Source organism: Monodelphis domestica, chromosome 5, assembly GCF_027887165.1.
Source record: "Monodelphis domestica isolate mMonDom1 chromosome 5, mMonDom1.pri, whole genome shotgun sequence".
NCBI classification, from domain to species: domain Eukaryota; kingdom Metazoa; phylum Chordata; class Mammalia; order Didelphimorphia; family Didelphidae; genus Monodelphis; species Monodelphis domestica.
In genome coordinates this window covers 241004651-241026829 of record NC_077231.1, presented here as the reverse complement: position 1 = coordinate 241026829, position 22179 = coordinate 241004651, and the positions used below count along the sequence as shown (strand labels likewise).

General features: G+C 35.8%; 1 protein-coding gene across 8 annotated transcripts in view; it reads left to right on the top strand.

Moving 5' to 3' along the window:
• LARP4B (La ribonucleoprotein 4B) overlaps window positions 1-22179 on the top strand; it is a 229245-nt gene that overhangs the window by 138666 nt on the left and 68400 nt on the right. Inside the window, exon 1 of one of the 8 annotated variants that reach the window (XM_016426286.2) lies at window positions 15375-18883. The exons of 3 other annotated variants lie outside the window; for them this stretch is intronic. In XM_016426286.2, coding sequence (XP_016281772.2) covers window positions 15707-18883 — 3177 coding nt within the window. In that variant the 5' untranslated portion in view covers window positions 15375-15706. Of the gene's footprint in view, window positions 1-15374; window positions 18884-22179 lie in introns of those variants that run through there. 4 more of the 8 variants (XM_016426287.2, XM_016426288.2, XM_016426284.2 and 1 more) reach the window with 4 other exon arrangements.

Here is a 22179-nt window from a genome sequence, read left to right as displayed (position 1 = left end):
ACTGGCAAAACTGCAGAATTGTGACTCTCTGAAGGACACATTCAAGTCTAGCAGCTCACCTAATTTCTATGCATCTCTCCCCTCTGAGACCATGATCTGTGAACTCACACAGTAATCTTACAATAAGATTCCGTGGCAGGAAAAAAGAAGCCACGACACTAGTGTGTGTCCTCTTGCAGTCTATTTATGGATCTGTAATTATAGACAGTAATACAAAAAATGCATGCCTCACTTCCCCCACTTAGTACAGTGGCAACCATACTTCCCCAGATGCACAACATAATGGCCCCTATAACTTCCCTTTGCCCTAAAATCTCTCCCCACAGTACTATACTGTACAATGGCCTCCATAATCCCCCAGATGCACAACATAATGGCCCCTATAATAGGGGCTTTTGCTGTTTTGCAGCACCGCCACATACAGTGCTCCTCCCACTGACCACCAATGAGAGAGGTGCCCCTTCTGGAAGTGTAGTGGGGGCTACATAAATGGCCTCAGGGGGCCACAGTTTGGAGACCCCTGTCCTAAGGCAATCCATTCCACCTCTGATGAGGCCCAGTGTTTATGGAGTTGTTGTTGTTGTTTTTTAATTTTTTAAATTTTTATTTAGTCAATTTAGAACATTTTCCCTTGGTTACAAGATTTATATTCTTTCCCTCCCCTTACCCCACCCCTTCCCATAGCCAATGCACAATTCCACTGGGTTTTACATGTATTTGTCCTTGATAAAAACCTATTTCTATGTTTTTGATGTGTGATCAGTTAGAGTCTACATCCCCAATCATATCCCCATCGACCCATGTAATCAAGCAGTTGTTTTTCTTCTGTGTTTCTACTTTTAGGGAGTTTTTAAAATCTCATTTTCTGGCTAATTAGAGTAGCCCTGATTCTCCTCTTCCACATAATATAGCCCTTCTCATACCTGAAGACAGATTTTATTTCTCTTGTCCCAAGTCTTTTCTTTTGTCTGGACATACTTGATATTTTTAACTGATGTTTATCAGAACTGAACCATCCTGGTTGTCCATGCAGTGGACGTTCTCCAACTTAATAATTTCCTGTAACAAGGGAATCACTTTAAAAGACTGATATATATTAATTTAAGGTCGCCAAGGAATCAGCTATGTAATTCCTAAATGAAAAACTCAAGTCAGCCGTCAGCCTTTTTTGGAGTTTAATTACAATAGGAGTAAGAAAGGAATTAGAGAGAGAGAGAGAGAGAGAAAGGGGAGAGAAGGGAATAGGGCTTAAATACCCCTTCTGTTTAGGCTGGGCCAAAAGGCCCAAGCCCTTAGATAGCTGGAGCAAAGAAAAGAGACCAGTCCCTATTACTCACGTGTCCAAAATGGAGAAACAGTCTCAGGGGCCCCCACCTTCAGCTTCCTTCAGAGCAAGCCTTCTCAGAGCCCAGGAACCACACTGACCAAAACCTCAACCCCCTCTCTCCTCCAGACCCTCCTATCTTTAAGGAAACCATCCAAGTTGCCTCCCCTCAGTCCTCACATCTACCAATCACTCTTCATCAATTTCCCTGTCAATGGAGGCTCTCCCTTAACCCAGGACCGCCCAGAGGTTTCTGGCTTTTGCACATGTCTGTTGAAGGTCATATTTTTCAAATGATTAAATCTTTACTCCTTTGCTACAGCCCTTTCTAAATCCTGTTAACTTGAGTATGGTAGAGATTTAGAAATAATTAAATTTTGATCTAGGCTGCAGCCCTTACTCAATCCTATTAGGACTGAATAGGGTGGAGTATCTCCATTGTATCAATTCTAAAATCAATCAAGACTCAAAGAAATTCCTGTTCTATGCTTAAGCATAGGTCAAAGTCCTTTCCATTGTTCAGCAAAAGGTTTCTGTCCTAAAGTAATCTTAAGAAGGGAAGAGAAGGAACCTCCCATGCCAATGGGGTTCCCATTCCAATAGACTATCAGTAAGAAATTTTCCAAGTATGAAATATCCCAATGGTGAAATTTCCAACATTTATAAGTCTAAGGAAATTTGAGGTTTACATTCCTCAATAAGATAAGGAGCCTAAAACAGAAAATAATACTCTAAACAGGATTAGACCAGAGCAAAGCACAGAATTATCATCTTATTTATTTTCCTTTTAAAATATTTTGATTTAAGATGTTTTATTAAAAACAATACAGTATGATCAACTAAACTTACTTGGGTAGCTTTTAACATTTAAATTAACTTCATTTCATAAAACAGTTGATTAAGATTTTTCATTTATACTATCTACATCCTCATTAGGATTCTGGTTTTAATCTTTCTCACCCATTTTTTCTATTTAAATGATAATGGTTAGTTTATATACTCCATCCTTCTTGTTATGCTGAATTTGTTTTGCATTATTTTCCAATGGCATTTTTGTTCACTTATTTCTTGACCATAAATGCCAACAAATGTAGGAATTGTTTTTGAGTATAAGTATTTGTTAGAAGGGTTTTGTAACATACAGTGGGAAAAATACTGACTTTGGAGTCGAGGACCCTGAAATCAGATCCTGTCTTTTGCCTGTATCTGTGTAGCCTTAGGCAAGAACCAAATAGTTTTGCTCATTTATTAAAAGAGAAAGTTGGCTTCCGAGTTCCCTTTCATCTATAAGTCTTTTTTCCTGTATTGACTCTAATATTGTTAATATCCCATTTTCAGGATCTTTAGTATGATTCCCTTTTTCCTAGTAGCATATTTCCTAGTAGCATTCCTAGTAAGAAAGCCCTATGGTGGTAGGTGATAAAAATGTTCTTTTCTGCTTCTCTTTGGTGTGCTTCCATTTTCATTTAGAAATGTCCTTAGGATGACTTTACTTACTTGGGCATATCAGTGAGTTTATTGTTGGTTGTTGTGTTTTTTTTTTAATTGATTTTAACCTTCAACTTTTCCATGTTTATGAGCTAGCACTGCTTATAATATACTGCCATCTTTGTCTGACTTTCTAACAACTTCATATTCTAAATCATTGCTGCTTTTGACTCCCTACTTTCTTGGAGTAAAAAGTATGCAACATCTTTGGTAAGATGATCTTGATTGTTTTCTTTTCCTGATTATGGTAACTGATTTATATCAGTTAAACTATTTAAAATTATAATTAATTTTTTTTGGCCCTCTTTGTGTGTGTGTGTGCATATGTGTGCGTGTGTGTGTGTGTGTGTGTATGTGTGTGTAGAATAATAGGCATTTAAATAAATAACTTATAACTAATTAACTATTTATTAAGCTAAGGGAAGGAAAAGAAGGGAATTGGAAGATCTAATCTTAAACCCAAAGTTAGTGTACTAGACCCACTAACAACTTTCTATACTATTCTAATTAATTCCTTAATTACTATTTAAGATTAGGGAAGGACTTGTATGAACAGGAATAAGACTAAAGGAAGTCTCACAACTGATGTCCTCCTGGAGCTGTCAGAAGTCCCAGTAGAGATCAGCAGCATACAGGACCACACAGGATCAGAAGGGAAGTGATGGTTTAACATACACATTGTCCACTGATGTAATGTTAATCACTCTCTCTACCACTTCCTTCAGATGAATTGATTGAAGAAAGATCTCATTCTCTAAAGATCAACTCAACCAACTGCCTTTCTCCAGGGAAGAAGAACTACCTCTCTTTTCAGAGTTCTGGAATGTTGGCCTGTAGGATCTGCTTTGCAGCAAAAGGCTAATTCTATATTTCCTACAACTATCTATCTGTCCGTCCGTCCGTCCGTCCGTCTGTCTATCCTTTTAGCACAATAGTATGCCATCACCATCATATATCTCAATTTGTTCAGCCATTGCCCAATTGAGGTACACCGCCTTATTTTTCAATTTTTTGCTACCATGAAGAGCGTGGCTATAAATATTTTTGTATAAACAGGTCCATTCCCCCCCCCCCACCACCACTTTTTTTTTTTGCTTCTTTGGGCTACAGACATAGCAGTGGTATTGTTGGATCAAAGAGTATGCATTCTTTTAAGCCCTTTGGGCATAATTCCAAATTGCCTTCCAGAATGGTTGAATCAATTCACTACTCCATGAGCAATGCATTAGTGGCCCAATTTTGCCACATCCATTCCAACATCTTCCTTTACTGTCATATTGGCCAATCTGGTAGGTATGAGGTGATATCTCAGAATTGTTTTGATTTGCATTTCTCTCATCAGGAGGGATTTAGAATGCCTTTTCTTATAATTGATACTTTTGATTTCTTCATCTGAAAACTTCCTATTCATATCCCTCGACCATTTGTCAACTGGGGAATAGCTTGATTTCTTGTAAATTTGACTTAGCTTTATATATATATTAGAGAAATGAGACCTTTGTCAAAGAATGTTGTTATAAATTTTTTTCCTTTTGTTGCTTCCCTTCTAATCTTGGTGTCATTGGTTTTGTTTGTACAAAACCTTTTTATTTTAATGTAATCAGAATTCTTCATTTTATACCTTGTAAAGCTCTCTACCTCTTGCTTGGTCTTAAATTCTTCCCTTACCCATAGATCTGAAAGGTATACTATTCTACGTTGACCTAATTTACTTATATCACTCTTTACAGTTGTCATATATCCATTTTGAATTTATATTTGATCTAAACCTAATTTTTCTGAGACTGTTTGCCAGTTTTCCAAGCAATTTCTATCAAATAGTGAGTTTATGTCCCAGAAGTTAGGGTCTTTGGGTTTATCGTACACTATCTTGCTGAGGTCATTTACCCCTAGTCTTATTTCACTGAGCCACCCTTCTATACTCTTAGGCAGTATCATATTGTTTTGATGATCACTGCTTTATAGTACATTTTAAGATCTGGTACTGTTAGGCCACCAACCTTCACTTTTTTTTTCATTAGTTCTCTTGATATTCTTGATCTTTTGTTCTTCCAATTGAACTTTGTTGTAATTTTTTCTAATGTTAGCTCGTCCTATCCACAAGCAATTAATGTTTTCCTAATTGTTTAGATCTAGTTTTAATTGTGTGAAAAGTGTTTTTTAGTTTTTCATATAATTCCTGTGTTTGTCTTGGCAGATAGATTCTGAAATATTTTATGTTTTCTATAGGAATTTTGAAGTGGAATTTATCTTTCTCATTCTTGCTGCTGAGTTTTGTTGGAAATATATAGAAATGCTGATGATGTATCTGGGTTCATTTTGAATACTGTAACTTTGATAAAGTTATTAATTATTTCCACTAGCTTTTTAGTTGATTTTCTCAGGTTCTCTAAGTATACCATCATATTATCTGCAAGGAGTGATAATTTAGTTTCTTCATTGCCTATTTTAATCCTTTCAGTTTCTTTTTTCTTAAATTGCTACTCCTAGCATTGTTAGTACACTATTAAATAATAATGATGATAATTGGGCATCATTGATTCACTCTTGAACTTATTGGCAAGGCTTCTAACTTGTCCCCATTGCAGATGATACTTGCTGATGGTTTTAAATAAATACTAGTTGTTATTTTGAGGGAAAGGCCCTTTTATTCCTATACTTTCTAGTGTTTTGTTTTCTTTTTTTTAAACCCTTCTGTCTTAGAACCAAAGGCAGAAGGGTGGTTGAGGGTTAAGTGCCTTGCCCAGGGTCACACAGCTAGGAAGTGTCTGAGACCAGATTTGAACGTAGGGCCTCCCAAGTCTAGCCCTGGCTCCCCATTCATTGAGCCACCCAGCTCCCCAGCCCCCTTTTAGTGTTTTCAATGGGAATGGGTTTTGTATTTTGTCAGACTTTTTCTGTGATTTCTGCTAATTTAGTTATTGACATGGTCAGTAGTGCAGATGGTTTTCCCAATATTAAACCAGCCTTTCATTCCTAGTATAAATCCCATTTGATCAAAGTGAATAATCCATGTGATAACTTGCTGTAGTCTCTTTCATAGTATTTTATTTAAGAATTTTGCATCTATGTTCATTAAGGAGATTATTCTGTAGATTTTTCCCTCAGTTTTTGGTCTTCCTGGCTTGGGTATCTGTACCATATTTGTGTCTTAAAAATAATTTGATGAGATTCCTTTGCTTTTGTGTGTGTGTGTCTGTGTGTGTCTGTGTGTCTGTGTCTGTGTCTGTGTGTCTGTGTGAAATAGTTTGTATAGTATTGGAATTAGTTAACTTGTGAATCCATTTGGTTCTGGGCGTTTCCCTGAAGGCTTGTTCAATTTCTTATTCTGATACGGGATTATTTAAGTATTCTGTTTCCTCTTTTGTTAACATAGGCAATTTATATTTTTGTAAATATTCATCCATTTCACCCATATTATCATATTGTCATATGACTAGGCAAAATAGCTCCTAATAATTGCCTTAATTTCCTCTTAATTAGGGGTGAGATTGTTCTTTTCATTTTTTATACCATTATTTTGATTCTCTTCATTCTTTTTAAGATTATATTTACCAAAACTTTATTTTTTTTTTTTTTACAAAGATCTCCAGCTCCTAGTTTTATTTTCTAATTCAGTAGTTCTTTTACTCTCAATTTGAGTTTTAGGATTTCCAATTTGGTTTTTATCTGGGGATTTTTAATTTGTTATTTTTCATAGTTTTTTAATTACATTCCCAATTCATTGATCTTCCTTTTCTCTAATTTGTATCATTTTTTTGATAAAATTTTTTCCCTGCGTACTACTTTGGCTGTAACTCCTAGTTTTGATATGTTCTTTCTCCATTGTCATTCTCTTCGATGAAATGAGTAATTGGTTCTATGACTTGTTCTCTGACCCATCAGTTTTGAAGAGTTAGATTATTTAGTTTCTAATTTATTTTTGATTTGCCTTTCCATGAATCCTTATTAATCATAATTTTTATCACATTATGATCTAAAAAAGTTGCATTTATTATTTCTGCCTTTGTTTGGAATGCATTTATGCCATAGTACATGGTCAGTCTTTGTATACGTACCATGTGCTGCTGAAAAGAAGGTATATTCCTTTTTATTCCTATTCAATTTTCTCCAGATATCTGACTCTAATTTTTCTAACATTTTGTTCACTTCTGTTACTTCTTTCTTACCTATATTTTTGGTTTGATTTATCTCATTCTAATAGGGAACGGTCAAGGTCCCCTACTAGTATAATTGTATTTTAATAAAATCTATTTTCACTTTAGTTTTGCCTGAGATCATGAGTGCTACTCCTGTCTTAATTGTCTCAATTGAAGCCCAATAGATTTTCCACCAGTCTTTTACCTTTACCCTGTGTGTGTCTACCTGCATCAAGTGTGTTTCTTGTAAACAACATATGGTAGGATTCAGGATTTTAATTCATTCTGCTATCCGTTTCCATTTTATGGGTGAGTTCATCCCATTTATATTTTCAGTTATGATTATCGTCTGTGTATTCACTGCCATTTTGACTTCCTGCTTTAATCCTGACCTTTCTCCTTTCACTCTTTCCCTCCCCTCCAGTGTTTTGCTTTTAGTTAGCCCCCACCCTTTCCCTTCTTACAATAGAGTCTTTTGGTCACACACACCCCAACCTCTCCCTCCCTTGTATTTCTCCTCTCCCCACTACTCCATTTCTTATTCCCCTTCCACTTCTCTATAAAGTAAGATATAATTCTATACCTCAATGAATCTAGCTTTTCTCCCCTCTCTGAGCCAAATCCAATGAGAGTAATGTTTAAGCATTATTGTGTAAATGGAATTATCCTCCTTTTAACTTAATCAATCAAGAACTTGGATCAGTCAGACACTTGAAGATCCTTTTAGAAGAAAGCTCACACCCTCAGAGAAAGGAAGTTCACATCCTCAAGAGACAGGAAGTGGAAGTGTTTTTAAACATTTAAAAGCAAACATCAAGCAAACTACTGCAAAGAATGATCTAATGTTAAAAGTAAACTATGTAGAGACTAAACTAGATAGAATGGAAACTCAATATAATGAATTACTCAACACTAAAGGGACAATGAAAGAAAGTAAACATGAAGCAACTAAATTAGAGAGTGCAACTAAATTAGAAATGGAAACTGAAGTATTAGAAAGCACACCAGCTCATATGTTTCCGTTAAGGGGGGTAATTGTAGTGTCCCCAGAGTGTGGTGTACTGAATATCATATGCCACAAAATGTTTACACAATCAGATATAGACAGTTTAAAAAAAAATACTCCTATATATGAAGAAGAACCAATGGGAGTTGTAAAGTAGTTCAAGTGCCTAATTAAGTTTTACAATCCTTATTTGGACTTTGACATTCTAATAGATGAATTGTTGGCAAAGAGGGAGAAACAGTAAATTATAGAGGACACTATCCCCAAATTGCTGATTGGCCAACTGAGGATCCTGGGTGGGAAGCTAACTCCCAATTAAGTCAATTAATTTACCTATTATTTTTACATTAGCTAGGTAATATTTTCTACCTCCTTCCTCCATTTCCCTCTCTTTACTATCTACTTTGCTGTAATAAAGCTACTATCATACTCATAGTTAAATTTTTAATTTTAATGTTTATTATAAACAACAACCACAACTTTTTAAACTATTACTATTTGACAACACCCTTTTTCTTTTTGCATTGCCCATCACCAACCTCTTCCTCCCTTCCATTGTATTAGGCATTCCTTAGTGAAATTAAAGTTGGACTAAATATAAGAGAATGTGGTTGCTGAAATTAATATTCTTCAAGTCAAAATGACTTTATTGCAGTTTTATTTTTTTAAAAGTATAAAGAGTGAAAGTAGAGAAATGAAAAAAGAGGATAGAGACATTATCAAGTCACCCCTTATAGGATTTACATATTTCAGTTGGCAGAGCCAGAAAGGGAAGAACCTAAAAGATCTGGGGATTCTCAGAGTCAAATTGCCATTTTGGGACCTAGTTGATAGTTTCATCCTGTCACACTAGATAATTACTCTGGCCCGGTTCAAAACAGGCAAGGCTTGTTAACCCTCAGCCAGAGGGCTGTTTAGCCAGAGGATCCAGTGGCGAATAACCACACAGCCTCCTCCAGCAATTAATCTTTCCAGAAGCCAGGAAAAGAGTCAGCCTTTTCACTCACCCATGCCTTAGTCCAAAGGGAAAAATCCAAGAGCTGGCTTACCAAATTCAGTTCAAGTGCCAGTGTCTCAGCTTCTCCATGATCTAGATTCAGGATGAAGAAAAGACCCTTCTTTGTGTCACTTCCTGTGCCCCCACTTTTACAGGGACCAGATGCAGTCTATAACTTTGCTTAGGACTGCCCAGAGGGCAGTCATTTGTTTGAGTTGTCACCTACTTTAGCACATGGGTTTCAAACCTCCCCTGCTTGAATGTAAAGTAGGGTGTATACTATAATAAGTGAAGAGAGAATTCTAAGCGTCCCCTACCAACTGCCTGCTCATAGAATCTACTACCACAGTGGCCTGTCAACTAGGACCCAAAATGGCAGTTTGACTCTGAGAATCCCCAGATCTTTTAGGTTCTTCCCTTTCTGGCTCTGCCAACTGAAATATGTAAATCCTATAAGGGATGATTTGATAATGTCAAGATACTAAGGTTGAGTTGGTTCCTTAATACTTCTCAGTTAAGGAGGCCTGTGAACCTGCTTCACAGTGGTCAGTGTACTGTTCAAAGCTCCCAAACAGGTTTGAAAAAACAGGACAGGGATTTATTTTAGAAACAAGGTAATATGAAGGGGAAGATTAAGGAATTGGGATTCCCTAGCTCTAAGGGTTCTAGCTAATCACTTGCCTTCCTAAAATCTCCTCATGGAGTTTGCTTCTTTTGCTTCCACATTCCCTAAACTCTAACCTATCTGTCTAAATTCCCCAAACTGACTGGCTAACCTGGCATTACTAAATCCTCCCAGAATACATTGTAGGATAAATAGGTCTTCTGAGTAACCTCAGGGTGAGCCCTTTATGGCAGGGTTCAACCCTAGTAGGGTTAGGCCTAAGTTGGCTTCTGGCCTTCCCAGGACAGACAGTTTGTACAGGTCAACAATCTACTAAGTAGACAGGTACATGCAGGAACACATGACTTCAAGGCAAGGAAGAGTTTTCTCCAGACAGGAACAGGATTGGAAACCAAATCTCCTTAGCTTCTTCCAGACAGCCTAAGAGACATGAAGTTAGAACCCCCCAGTAACTGTCGGTGTTTACTTTTATCCCTTCCTTGTGTTCCAGAACATAGCATTATCAGTTCCACAGCATGTGGCCAGTTCCAACAAACTTCTTTCTTTGCAAAATCCCTCTCTTTCACCTGTTGCAAACCCATTTCCCCTCTTCCCTTATTACAATACACTTCTGGTGATAAAATTTTGAAGTAGGTGAGGAGAGAGTTAATCCCATCTTCACAGGTCTTTATTTGATATTGTTTACTCTATTTTACTTTTCCCCCATTTATCTTAGTATTGTATTCTTTTTCATCCCAATTTTATTATTTTTTGACATATCCTAAGCAGCTTACTGTCACATCCTTTATGTATGCTTCTAATTACTATGATAATGATAACAATTCTTAAGAGTTACAGAATCATCTTTCCATATAGGAATATAAACCATTTCACCTTATTGAAACCCTTAACTTTTTTCTCTTTCTCATGTACCTTTTTATTGTTGTCTTGAATTTTGTATTTGGGCATCTCATTTTCTGTTTGTCTGGTCTTCAAGTAGTAGGATTGAGGCGCTCCATGTGGCCTGCAGCCCCCTCCCTGAGATCCCAAAGTCAGCTTACATCTATTCACAGGTCTCAGTGTGGTAGGGGGTGTTGGTCAGCCCAGTCTCCCCTTTATGTACTGTGGGAATCGACTCTGCCTACCTTTCAAGTTGTGAGAAAAAAGAAGTTCGTCATCCATTTCTTAGATCATATTTTCCAGATAAATTTGTTTTTTGTATTCACATTTCTATAAATTAATAATGGCAAATCTTTTAGAGACTGTCCTATAGCAGTATATCTCCCCCCCCCCCCCCCCCCCACACACACACACACACAAGGGATGTGAAAGCTGCTGGGCAGAGGGGCAGGAGAAGTAAGGATTGTCCTCAGTAAAGGTAAAGATGGGGAGAGGAAGTGTCCAAGTACTCTGCTTCCCTCCAGCTCTGTTGCCAGTGAGCCTCCCACCTTACCACCATGTGTTCCCATTGGACTACTGGGAAGAGGGACAAAGGATGTGAAAAAATATCCTCAAGCAAATTGGAGAGGGGGAGGGGAACAGCTCCACCCATATCCCTCTACCTTTCAATTAAGGAAGTCTGGTGAGGTTGGGGTGAAGGGTAGCTGGGTGCCTACAGAGAGAACTCTGTGTACCATTTTTGGAATGGATGCCATTGGTTTGCCATCACTGCTAAATATCATGGTTGTTTAGTTAGAGTGTATTTTTTTTCTTTGTTAGGACTGTGGTCACTTTTTATTCTTAACATATCTTTAAAAATTTTTTTATTATAGGGGGCAGCTGAGTGGCTCAGTGGATTGAGAGCTAGGCCTAGAGATAGGAAGTCCTGGCTTCAAATCTGGCCTTAGCCACCTCCTAGCTGTGTGACCCTGGGCAAGTCACTTGACCTCTATTGCCTAGTCCTTACCACTCACTCTTCTGCTTTGGAACTAATACACAGTATTGATTCTAAAACAGAAGGTAAGAGTTTTTTTTTTAAATTTTATTTTTGCTTTATCATTAATCAGACAGGGATTTTGGTCCCAATTTTGCCACTGATTTAATTTTAAGAGTCCAAGTGTGTTTCTCACTTGTTCAATTTTTTTATAAAAGGTGTTTTGATGTAGTGGTAGTGTAAGGATTATAGTGACTATGTAAGTAGATAAATGTGGTTTATGACAATTTTCATCTTTATTTGGATCTTAGAGCCAAAAATTACCTATTATCCATATCTGCTTATCATTATTTCCATATACCTATTTCAAGACATTTGACAGATTGCTAGTTCTCTTTACTGAGGGCATCATTTAGGTTCTTAACAAAATAATAAAAACATTGGGGTTTTTTGATCAACACTACTATATAGTCCTAATGCACTTTTGAAATCCTGACAAGTCAAGAAGAATTTGGTGAGAACTTGCTCACTTATGCAAATAGAAAGAGCTTTATTAATAATTTTAAAGTTTGATTTGTTATCACTATGGCCTTCTTTATCCCCTTGGCTTATTGTTGCAATTTCTTGATCAGCAACATTCTCTCCTCGACATTCTCTTTTGTCATCTCTCATTTGTATCCTCGTTTAATTTAAGACATTTTGTTTTTAATAAGTTATTTTATATTAAAGGTCCTCTAGTGCACACAAATGGTGACTGAAAAGTTTTGTTTACCAAAGAGACATGATGGATTTTGATTCAAGAGATTGTATTTAGCTGATCAATTTACTTTGCTTCTTTATCTATAAAATTGGAGTAATACTAACACCATGGAGTTTTGGTGAGAACAAAGATTAACACATACAGTAAGAAGTTAAGAAATTGATTAGGGAGGGAAGTAGAAGATTTTCTTCAACTTTCTGGTAAGGACTTGATCATGTGTTTATGTGTATGAATTACACACACACACACACACACACACACACACACACACACACACACATATAGTCAAAAGCCATTTCACAGTTGATAAGTGTTTAAAAGATGTAAATAAACCATTTTCAAAAGGGAATTGTAATAAATTGGCAACCAAATGGAGAATGCTTTAGAGCAATAAGTAAAAAACAAAATAACTTAGATTTGACCTCACAATCCTGCAAACTGGCAAATAGTCCAACCATTCTGAAAAGCAACTGGAATTATATGATAAGAATGTCTGAAATGCCCATATATTTTGAATATTTAATTGTCAGAAAGGATGGTGCCATATACATCAAAACATTTTACTTTTTTTCATAGCAAATAATTGGAAAGAAAGATAGGTCAGCTTATTGATTGGAAAATGACTAAACAAAAAATTATCATAATACTGTGGTATAAAAAACTAATTATGACAAAAACAACAAAATGTGGGAAGACATATGAACTGATGTAAAATGAAACAAGTAGAACCAAGAAAACAAGATAAACCATGAATATAATACTGAGCAAGAAAAAGTTGAACTGAAATATATAATGAAAGTATAATGACCAAGCTTGATCTCAAAGAAGAGATACAAGAAAGTGCTTCTACCCTTTTCTTTGCAGAGATATGTCAATTGGGTATTGTAAAAATAATAATGATGAGTTACATAAAAATAAATGTGAAAACTAAGCCAGTACAGACTCAAAACTGTGAAGATACTTTCTATAGATGTAATCAAAAGTATCTTCAGTGATGAAGTGAAACTCAAATGTGAACTTCCCTTTAGGGCCAGACGCAAGGACACTAAAAAGACTCTTATTATAAAAAATAAAATATTTATTGAAATATATAAGGATAACAAGAATTTCTAATTCTAAGGGATTCTAAATCCACCCAAATAAACTCCCTGGTTTCACAAGGAATCACTTCTCCTGTGTTTCACAGTCTACACTAATCCTCCCTGATGTGACTAACCCAAATTTATACTATTCTAAATAAAACACCACTGTCATCCTTATAATTCTTAACTTTGCTTTATATTTATAAAATAACAAAGGCTAGCTGGTTGAGTCTCAACAAGAACCACGTTAGAACTCTTTGAGTCTTAACAGACTAAGAGTCCAAACAAAAGACTGGATCTTTCTCTGGTCTTCTCAGATATAAACCAATTTATGAAGACAGATATAGTCAGTAGTGTTTCCCAAGTTGGAAAAAGAAAACACTAAGCTCCTTTAGGTCTTTTCCTCAGACAGAGAGGCAAAGACGTTACCTCCTCCAGCCCTGGGAGAGAGTCCCTGTGAGTGTCTCTGCCAATGCCAACTGCCAGAGAGAGTAACTGACACAGAAAAATAGTTCTGTCAGCATTTGAAATTAACACACTCTCAGCTCTACTTCAAACTTCAATTCTATCCACTCTACTTCTGTAAACTAATAACACTGTAAATGATGTCATGTTTAAGAAAAGTTTTTATTAACTTGAAAATCTCATTTCTACTCTTATGTTATAAGGGATGGCTTCTGGGAAGAGTAAATGGAGGAATTTTTTTGGAACTGTAGATGATATAAAAACAAAGTACCAAGAAAAACATTTACTTCAGTAAAATATTTTGATGCCTACTCTGTAAAGGCGTGTGCTAAGAGTCACAAGGGACATAAAAGTACAAATGAGCGAGAAAGAAAATATTTATTGCTATTTGCAAAAGGATGATGCTAAGTACTAGAGAGAAAAATGGGAACCCACCTTGAAGACAACACTAGAAAGTTCCAAAAAAAGTCAAATGGGAAAATTCATTTGATACCGGGGGGGGGGGGGGGGGGGGGTACAGCAACAAAGCAGATATTAATGTAGCTTTTTTTGATGTCATTTTCTTTGACAAAGCATTTTATTTCATTTATTTTCATTTTATTTTTAAACTATTGAATGTTGCCTAGAACTCTGTTAGCAAGACATTTTCTGTCTTACTCATAAGAGATTATGATTATAGTGCCTGCAGAAGCAATCACCAGGCTGCAGATCTGTGGATACTGCTTCCTTGTTGCAGTTTGAGGGCATTGGGCTGGAAGTAATGCTTCTTCCAAGACATCTTGGATTAGGAAGTAATGCTTCACCCAAGACTTTATCACTTTTCAGATTTGAATGGGAAGATGGTTTAAAATTTGATGATGGTGATATGAATACAATTTTATAGGAGGAAATAAGATATTACACAATTTAGTTTGAAAAATGATGTTTCATTAGAGATACAAAATGAGGGTCAAGAGAAGGGAAAGAGAACATTTCTTGGTGTGGGTCAAGGTATGTCATGGCATGAAGTAGGCTTTGAGGGATAAGTTCATTTCAATTGCTGGCAATATATGGAAGGGTGTTTGAAGCAGGATGAGGAAAAACATGGAAGAATTGTGGAACGTGTTATACAGTTTTACATTTATATGACAGCAATTTTTAAAAATTGCTGGGCAAATCTGTTACTTGGTCATTCACTAGTCATTAGGAAAGACTTTCTCATGAAGGAGTGCTGATTTTTTTCTGCTTTATTAAATGTTTTAATTCTAAAATAAAAATTTAAAAAGAGGGGGCAGCTGGGTGGCTCAGTGGATTGAGAACCAAGCCTAGAGATGGGAGGTCCTAGGTTCAAATCTGGCCTCAGACACTTCCCAGCTGTGTGACCCTGGGCAAGTCACTTGACCCCCATTGCCTAGCCCTTACCACTCTTCTGGTAAGGGCTCTAAAAAAAAATTTTTTTTTAAAGATAAAAAGTTGGCACTCTTTACAGTGGAGTAGCTTCAATCTATTTGTAATTAATAGAGAAATTCCATACTTACATATATCCTTTGATCTTAATGTTGCTCTAATGTAATAAAATGTTCTTGTTTGCCAATACAACTTTAGAGATCATTGTTTCTAAAGACATTTGGATTGTTACATGGTATTGAACTTTTGTTAGGATAGTGTTCTTTCTCTCTTCGTGTGTGTGTGGTATTTTAATGCCGCATACTTCATGAGAACGAAGAAATTTCCTACTATTACTGTTGAATAATTTTTATGTTTCAGAAGAGATTGTATTTATGGCATAACTTGAAAAACTGAATACTATGATCTGTTGTAATTGGGATTTGGGGTTTGAGTGGCAGTGACATGTGAGTGTCTTGCACAGTACTATTTTTGGCTTCTGGGTGTTGGCTTCTCTTCAGTAGCTATAGAAAGCTAGTTGAGGTACATTTGGAGGTTCTGAAATGAACAGAAACTTTTGATATGATTTTTTAAACTTTAAACATGGGTTGCTGCTTCAGCAAAGAATTAAGCAACAGCAACGACGATGAAAAAACGGGCCTTTTAGAAAAATCTGAGGAGGAAGAAGTACCAGAAAACAGGATAAGTAAAACTTTATCTTCATTATTTGATACTGTGGAAGTTAAGGAGCTGCACAAAATAGAAAATACGGCCAGTGATACAACTACTAGAATTGATAGATGGGAGAAGGAACCAAATGATAAACAGTTGTTTTGGTCTAAAAAAGTGAAGTTTCCTGCTTTTCATATTTTGGATACTGAATATGAAGTGCCTTGTAGAACTAGCAGTTCCTTTAATTTTATTCCTTCATTAAGTTTGGTACAAAAGGTCTTAAATAGACATGAAAATTTAGAGAAAAATGAATGTAAAAAAGATTTAGTTGCTTATGAACATCCTTCTGAAAAACCTAATACTAATGCATTCTTTGTTCATAATGGAAATAAACTTAACATGTCTGAAGGTAGGAGTTCTCAAGACTGTATTTCTTTTTCTTATGCACCAGTGCTTTCAGACCAAAGCTTACAGGAAGAGGTTTTTTTTAATAAAAGCTATCTGGAATATTACCCAGTAACTTGTAAAAACTCATTAGCAGAAAGGGAAATAGTGGCAGATGGCCAAATCAGCAGCAGTAATAATGAGAGCACTAAAATATTAGATGTTCCTGAAAAACAAACAGCAAATGAAAAACCAATTTATGTCGATCACAAACAAAATAGTAACTCAAGAGAGAATGAATTTTATAGTATATGTGTTGTCGATTCTGATTGTCTACAAATGGATGAAGAAGTGTCTACTAATATTCATGGAGAAACTTCAACAGATGAAAACCATTCAGCTGTTACCAGTGAGGGAATGTGTACCATGGCACAGCCTCTAGATACTGGAAAAGAAATTTTAGTCTGGCATGCTGTACAAGGGGCAGCTAAGTTAAGTATAGAACAGGAAGAATTGTCCCAGCACAAAATATCACTTCCTAGTCAAGCGAAAAAACTTTCTAATGTGGAAATTAAATGTACGACTGGCTTATTAACTGAAAATAACCCAACTTATACATTGAAAGATACTTATAGCATGTCAGATGATAATTTAAAGGGAAAAGCTTGTGTTGAATTTCCTAAAGATCATATACAGAGCAGTCTGTTACATAGTGATACCATTCTATCTGAATTAAACTTTAACATAGACTGTGATTCATTAAAAGAGAGGTGTGTTGACCAAGAAGAAAGAGATTTTCCTATTGCAGACAAATTAAATCATTTGGACAATTCATCTATTAATTTACTCAAAGACATTGGAGATAGTAAAATGAATGGTGAATGTGATGCTACAGCTATTATTGTTGGTCAGAACTTAAGTTCCAGAAGTGAAGTGGAAAATATTTATCTGGAGGAAACTTTAAATGACAATAAAAGTAAAGTTGAATTAGAATTCAACAAAACAGAGGGCTTTTTTCCTGACAATCTAGTTGAACTCCATTCAAGTACAAATCAGTTGACCAATTTTAAGAATTCTCATTATAAATTCCTTCACATGCACTGTGATACAAAAGATGCAGGGTCTAATTCTAATGACCATCACAATGAATTTTCTTGCATCTTAGATACCAAAGAGAAGGACAAATTACAACTTGTAAACACTGACTTACTTCTGAGATCTGTGAATTATTCCCAGTTTCAAAATAAGATAAATATTTTAGATAATGAAAATCATGCTGACAGTACCATTAAATCTAAAATCTTCAGTCATAAAGATTTTCCTACTGATTTAAATGTAAGCAAACTGTTAACACAAACCAGAGAGAACTTAATATGTGAATTACATGATAAAAACACATATAAAGTAATCCAAGGACCAAATAACTCACCACCTGTTCTCTCACAAGTACTTGAAAATAAAGATAAAAATTACCTCCAATCTTCCAGTTCCATAACCAAAAACTATGTTTTCCCCACATCTCTGTTAGCTTGCTCTGATAATCAAGTAGACTTGAAGTCATTTCATAGAACTGAAGGTGAAACAGATCCATTAAGCAATGTATCTAAAACAGTCTATGGTGAGGATAATAACTGTGAGACAGATAGTTTTAGGTCAGATTCTGAAATTACCATTGATCAAAAAGCAGATATACTAACTTGTAAAGAAAATTTATTGCACAGACAGAAGATTCTTTTGTTTTCTTGTGATAATACTAAAAATTTGAAAGACTCTGAACTGAAAAATAAACAAAGGAAAAACAAATCTGGAACCCAGAAAATGTTTAACAAATGTAAAACTGAATTATCTAGCTTATTGCCACATTCACTTCAGTGTTCTAATTCAAATGTACCTCAGTCAGAAACTGAAGAGTATAATCTCAAGAATAGTAAAAATTCACAACCAAAGCAAATTTATTGTAGATCAGTGAAAGAAGTTAGTGATACTTCTGGAAACTATAATTCACATTTAAGTAAACCAGAATTTCATAATGAAGAAGACCAAAATAGACGGCAATGCACAGAGAAAGAGAATGTTGGTCTTATTCATAATGATTCATTAGATACTTATCAAACAAATGACCAAGTATGCCATTTAAAAGATATAAGTCCTGAACCAGAAATTAGGAAATATGTTTTAAATTCCCAAGAGATTGAGGTGGAAAATTACAAGTTGACACACGAAAAACTAAAATGTGTTGATACAAAAACTCTGGGTGAAGTTGACCCAACTCAAATGGATAAGTATGCATCTACTCCCTCTTACGACATACTTCAAGTAATTCCTGTTATCTCAGTTGATGGCAAAGAAGTGGTACCACTTGATGAGAATTGTACCCCTCATCTTATGGAGGATAAAATGAATATGTCAGAAAATCCCCTCAAAGTGGATTTCCAGGATGGATTGAGTTTCCATTTCTTAAATGAACTTTCTTACTACCAATCTGGAGGGATAACAAATCAAATATTTTCTAATAGACTTATTAATGGTTGTGGTGCTTACCAAATGGGCTATCTGTGGACTAATTCAATGCCTGAAGACGTAATGGAAGATATAAGTGAGAAGTTACAAAATAGGCCAGAAGACTTGAAGAACACCTCACTTTTAGTGGAAAGCTACCCATATCAACAGCCAGTACTCCAGGATGGTGGTATTTGGGGATGGCAGGAGAGAAGTGAAGAATTAGTAAGTATTTTTAAATGGTTTGTTGTAATTTTTAAGAACCATTAACCTAATAAATTCCAGAATCTTTTTTTAATTATTGCCTAGCTAATTGACATTGCTTTTCTCTTTTTCTTAGAAAATCACATATTTTATATTAACTATTACAAAGTTGTTTTATGGACTGTATGATTCTAGTGCTACTAGCTTCTCCCAACTAATGTCTAAATTTTGATTTTTAAAGTAACCTAAAATTTGAGTCAAACAGAAGATAAACTCTCAGTTGTGATTGTCATTGTTATACCAGTCTATTTTATTATAGTTCTAAATTGGAAATATATTCTTCAATTTAACACACTCAACCTAAAAAATGTGTGTTAGTACTGTAACATCATTAATTTACATAGGATTTTTAAAAAATCTAGAAGTCTGTCATATTAGTGAATTGTAAATTTTTATGCATCTCTAAGTTCAATAACTGAGACATATCTGTTGGAAATGTTTTTTAATTTAAGACAGTCCATTTTTAGACTCACTTTTATTAAGAAAATTCTAAAATGTTTCAAAATTGATTTAAACTTTACATAAAAGCTAACCTCACTTATTCTCATTCTCCATTCACCAGTCTGTGTAATTTAATATGAGAATTCTACTCTATTTGCTATAAATACTATAAATTTTACTACAAATTTGAAGTTCATTCATGCTGTCATAGGCAATGTGTTTTACTTAAAAATTTTCCATAAATATAAAATGTAGCACCTTTTGTAGAATAAAATTCTTTACTTGAAATCATACTATTTTATAACTTATAATAAAATACTGACATGTGGCTGACTGCTGGCCCTACTATTGCAATTAAATATACAGTTTTATAGACTTAAAAGATTGAAAGGACCTTAAAAATCACTGAGTTCAACTTCCTCATTTTACAGATGAGTAAAGTGAAATCTGAAAGACAGAAAGTGACTTGCTTTCTGTAGTCCAGCCCCTGACTACACATCCTGTGACCTTTCCTCTGTACCATACTGCCTTCTCCACTTTTCATTACCAAGTCGCTATTGGAGCATGAAAGTATTTTTATTACTTGTTACATTTACAGACTTTTCCAAAGCAATAGTATTAATTAATGAATACCAAATATTAGCCAGGAATGTCTACATTACATTAAACTTTGAAGCACCTGGGTAGCACTGTGAATAGAATCAGACTTGGATTCAGACCTGAGTTTTAATCCTAAAGTCACTATGTGTATGACTTTGAGCAAGTCACTTAATCTTCTGCCTTAGTTTTCTCCAGTGCAAAATGGCAGTAATAACACCTTTCTCTCAGGATTGTTAATGAGATATTTGTTAGGTTTTTTGCATTACATTTAATAAATGTTCCTTTATACCACCTCACTTAACCTAGAGATTTTTATTACACTTCAACAAAAATACTAGTGGACATCCACATACATATTGCTTCTCCTTCAAATTCCCTTAACCACTCAGTTCTTTAATTTACACAACTCCTATCATCTCACTGATGCTACTTTAGCTATACTGAGAGATGACCAAATACTTGTCTTGCTATCACTGACAAGTATGCCACCTCCTTGTTCAAGAAGTTAGAATCCTCTTATCTGACCATAATCTACTGACTTTTTATCTTGCCCTCTGCTATTCTTTATAAAACTCTGATCCCCTGACCCCTCAGTTCTCACCCAGACCTCCTCCTCTGCACTAGCCACTCTTCGTTTTGTCCCATCTGAACTCTTTTTATGAACCAATTTAACCTCTACACCTTTCAATTTTTATCCCTTTTATCATATCATTGATTTAGCCCAGCCAGACCACAGTGTTGGATCACTACTACCATCATTCATTGCCTTTTCTCCTACACACTGCCACTGAATGAAGATGGAGAAAATCACACAAACATTCTGACTGGGTCTGCTACAGATTTGTTACATACAACCTCATCTGGTCCTTCTCTACTGCTGGGCAGTCCTACCATGCTCTCACTACTCTTCAAAACCTTTTCATCCTTCCTCAAACCCACCATAGTTCTCCTTTCCACTGTTTTACTTGATAACCTTGCTTATATTTTATGGAAAAATTTGAGGCCATTAACTATGAACAAACATCCCCTCTTCCTCATCTCCTGATGCCTTCTGTCTCTATCTTTTCTTCACCACAGTCTCAAATGATGAAGTGGCCTTACTCCCTACCAAAGCTAACCCTTGTACTCCTTTAGGTGTCCTTCATCCAGCCCATTTCCTTCAACAGATTGCCCACTTTCTCATCCCAACTTTCACACATTTTTAGTCTCTCTCTATCTATTGGCTCTTTTTCTACTGCCTACACACCTCCCTATATGTCTCCTCTCCTGAAGAACCCCAATCACTGCTATAATATATCTCTTATGTATCCTTTAAAGCTAAACTGTCTAAAGTAGCTACCTCCACCTTCCTTTTCTTAATTCCCTTAGCTCCTATAGATTTAGTTATCATCTCAGTGCTGATAGCTCTCACATCTACCTAACTTTCCACAATCTCTCTGGACTTCCAGTCTCAGATCTCCAACTATATTTCACATATCTCGAACTTAATAGACTGAATGCACTTGAAACAACACTTACTGTGTACTATCATCCTATTCAACCTCTCTCTCTGTCTCTCCTCACTGCCTCCCCCCACCCCCCCATCCCAAACCCCAAACTCTATTACTATAGAGGGCAATGTTGTCTTCCCAGGCCCTCAGGCTTATACTTATATTCTATATCCAAGCTGCTTACATTTACCTCCTAACTGTTCCACAGACAAAACACTTCATCTCTGGAGCTTTTTCTCTGGCTGTCCTGCATGCCTAGAAGTCTCTCCGTCCACTGCTCTAACTACTGACCTCCTTGGGTCTCTTTTAAGTCCCAACTAAAATCCTGCTTTCTACAGGAAGGTCCCCCAGCCCCATTAATTCCAATACCTTTTCTTTGTTATAATTTTTTTTAAAGAAACTCTTCTGTCTTAGAATCAATACTGTGCATTTGTTCTAAAGCAGAAGAGTGGTATGGACTAGGCAATGGGGATTAAGTGACTTGCCCCAGGGTCAGTCACACAGCTAGGATGTGTCTGAGGCCAAATTTCAACCAAGGATCTCCTGTCTCTAGGTCTGGCTCTCAATCTACTGACCCCCCAGCTGCCCCCTACAATAGATATTCTTAACCATTTTGTTTTCATGGACTCCTTTGTCAGGCTAGTAAAACATCTGGACCCCTTCTCAGAATGATTTTAAATATATAAGAAAATTCATATAATTACCAAGTAATTATATTGAAATATA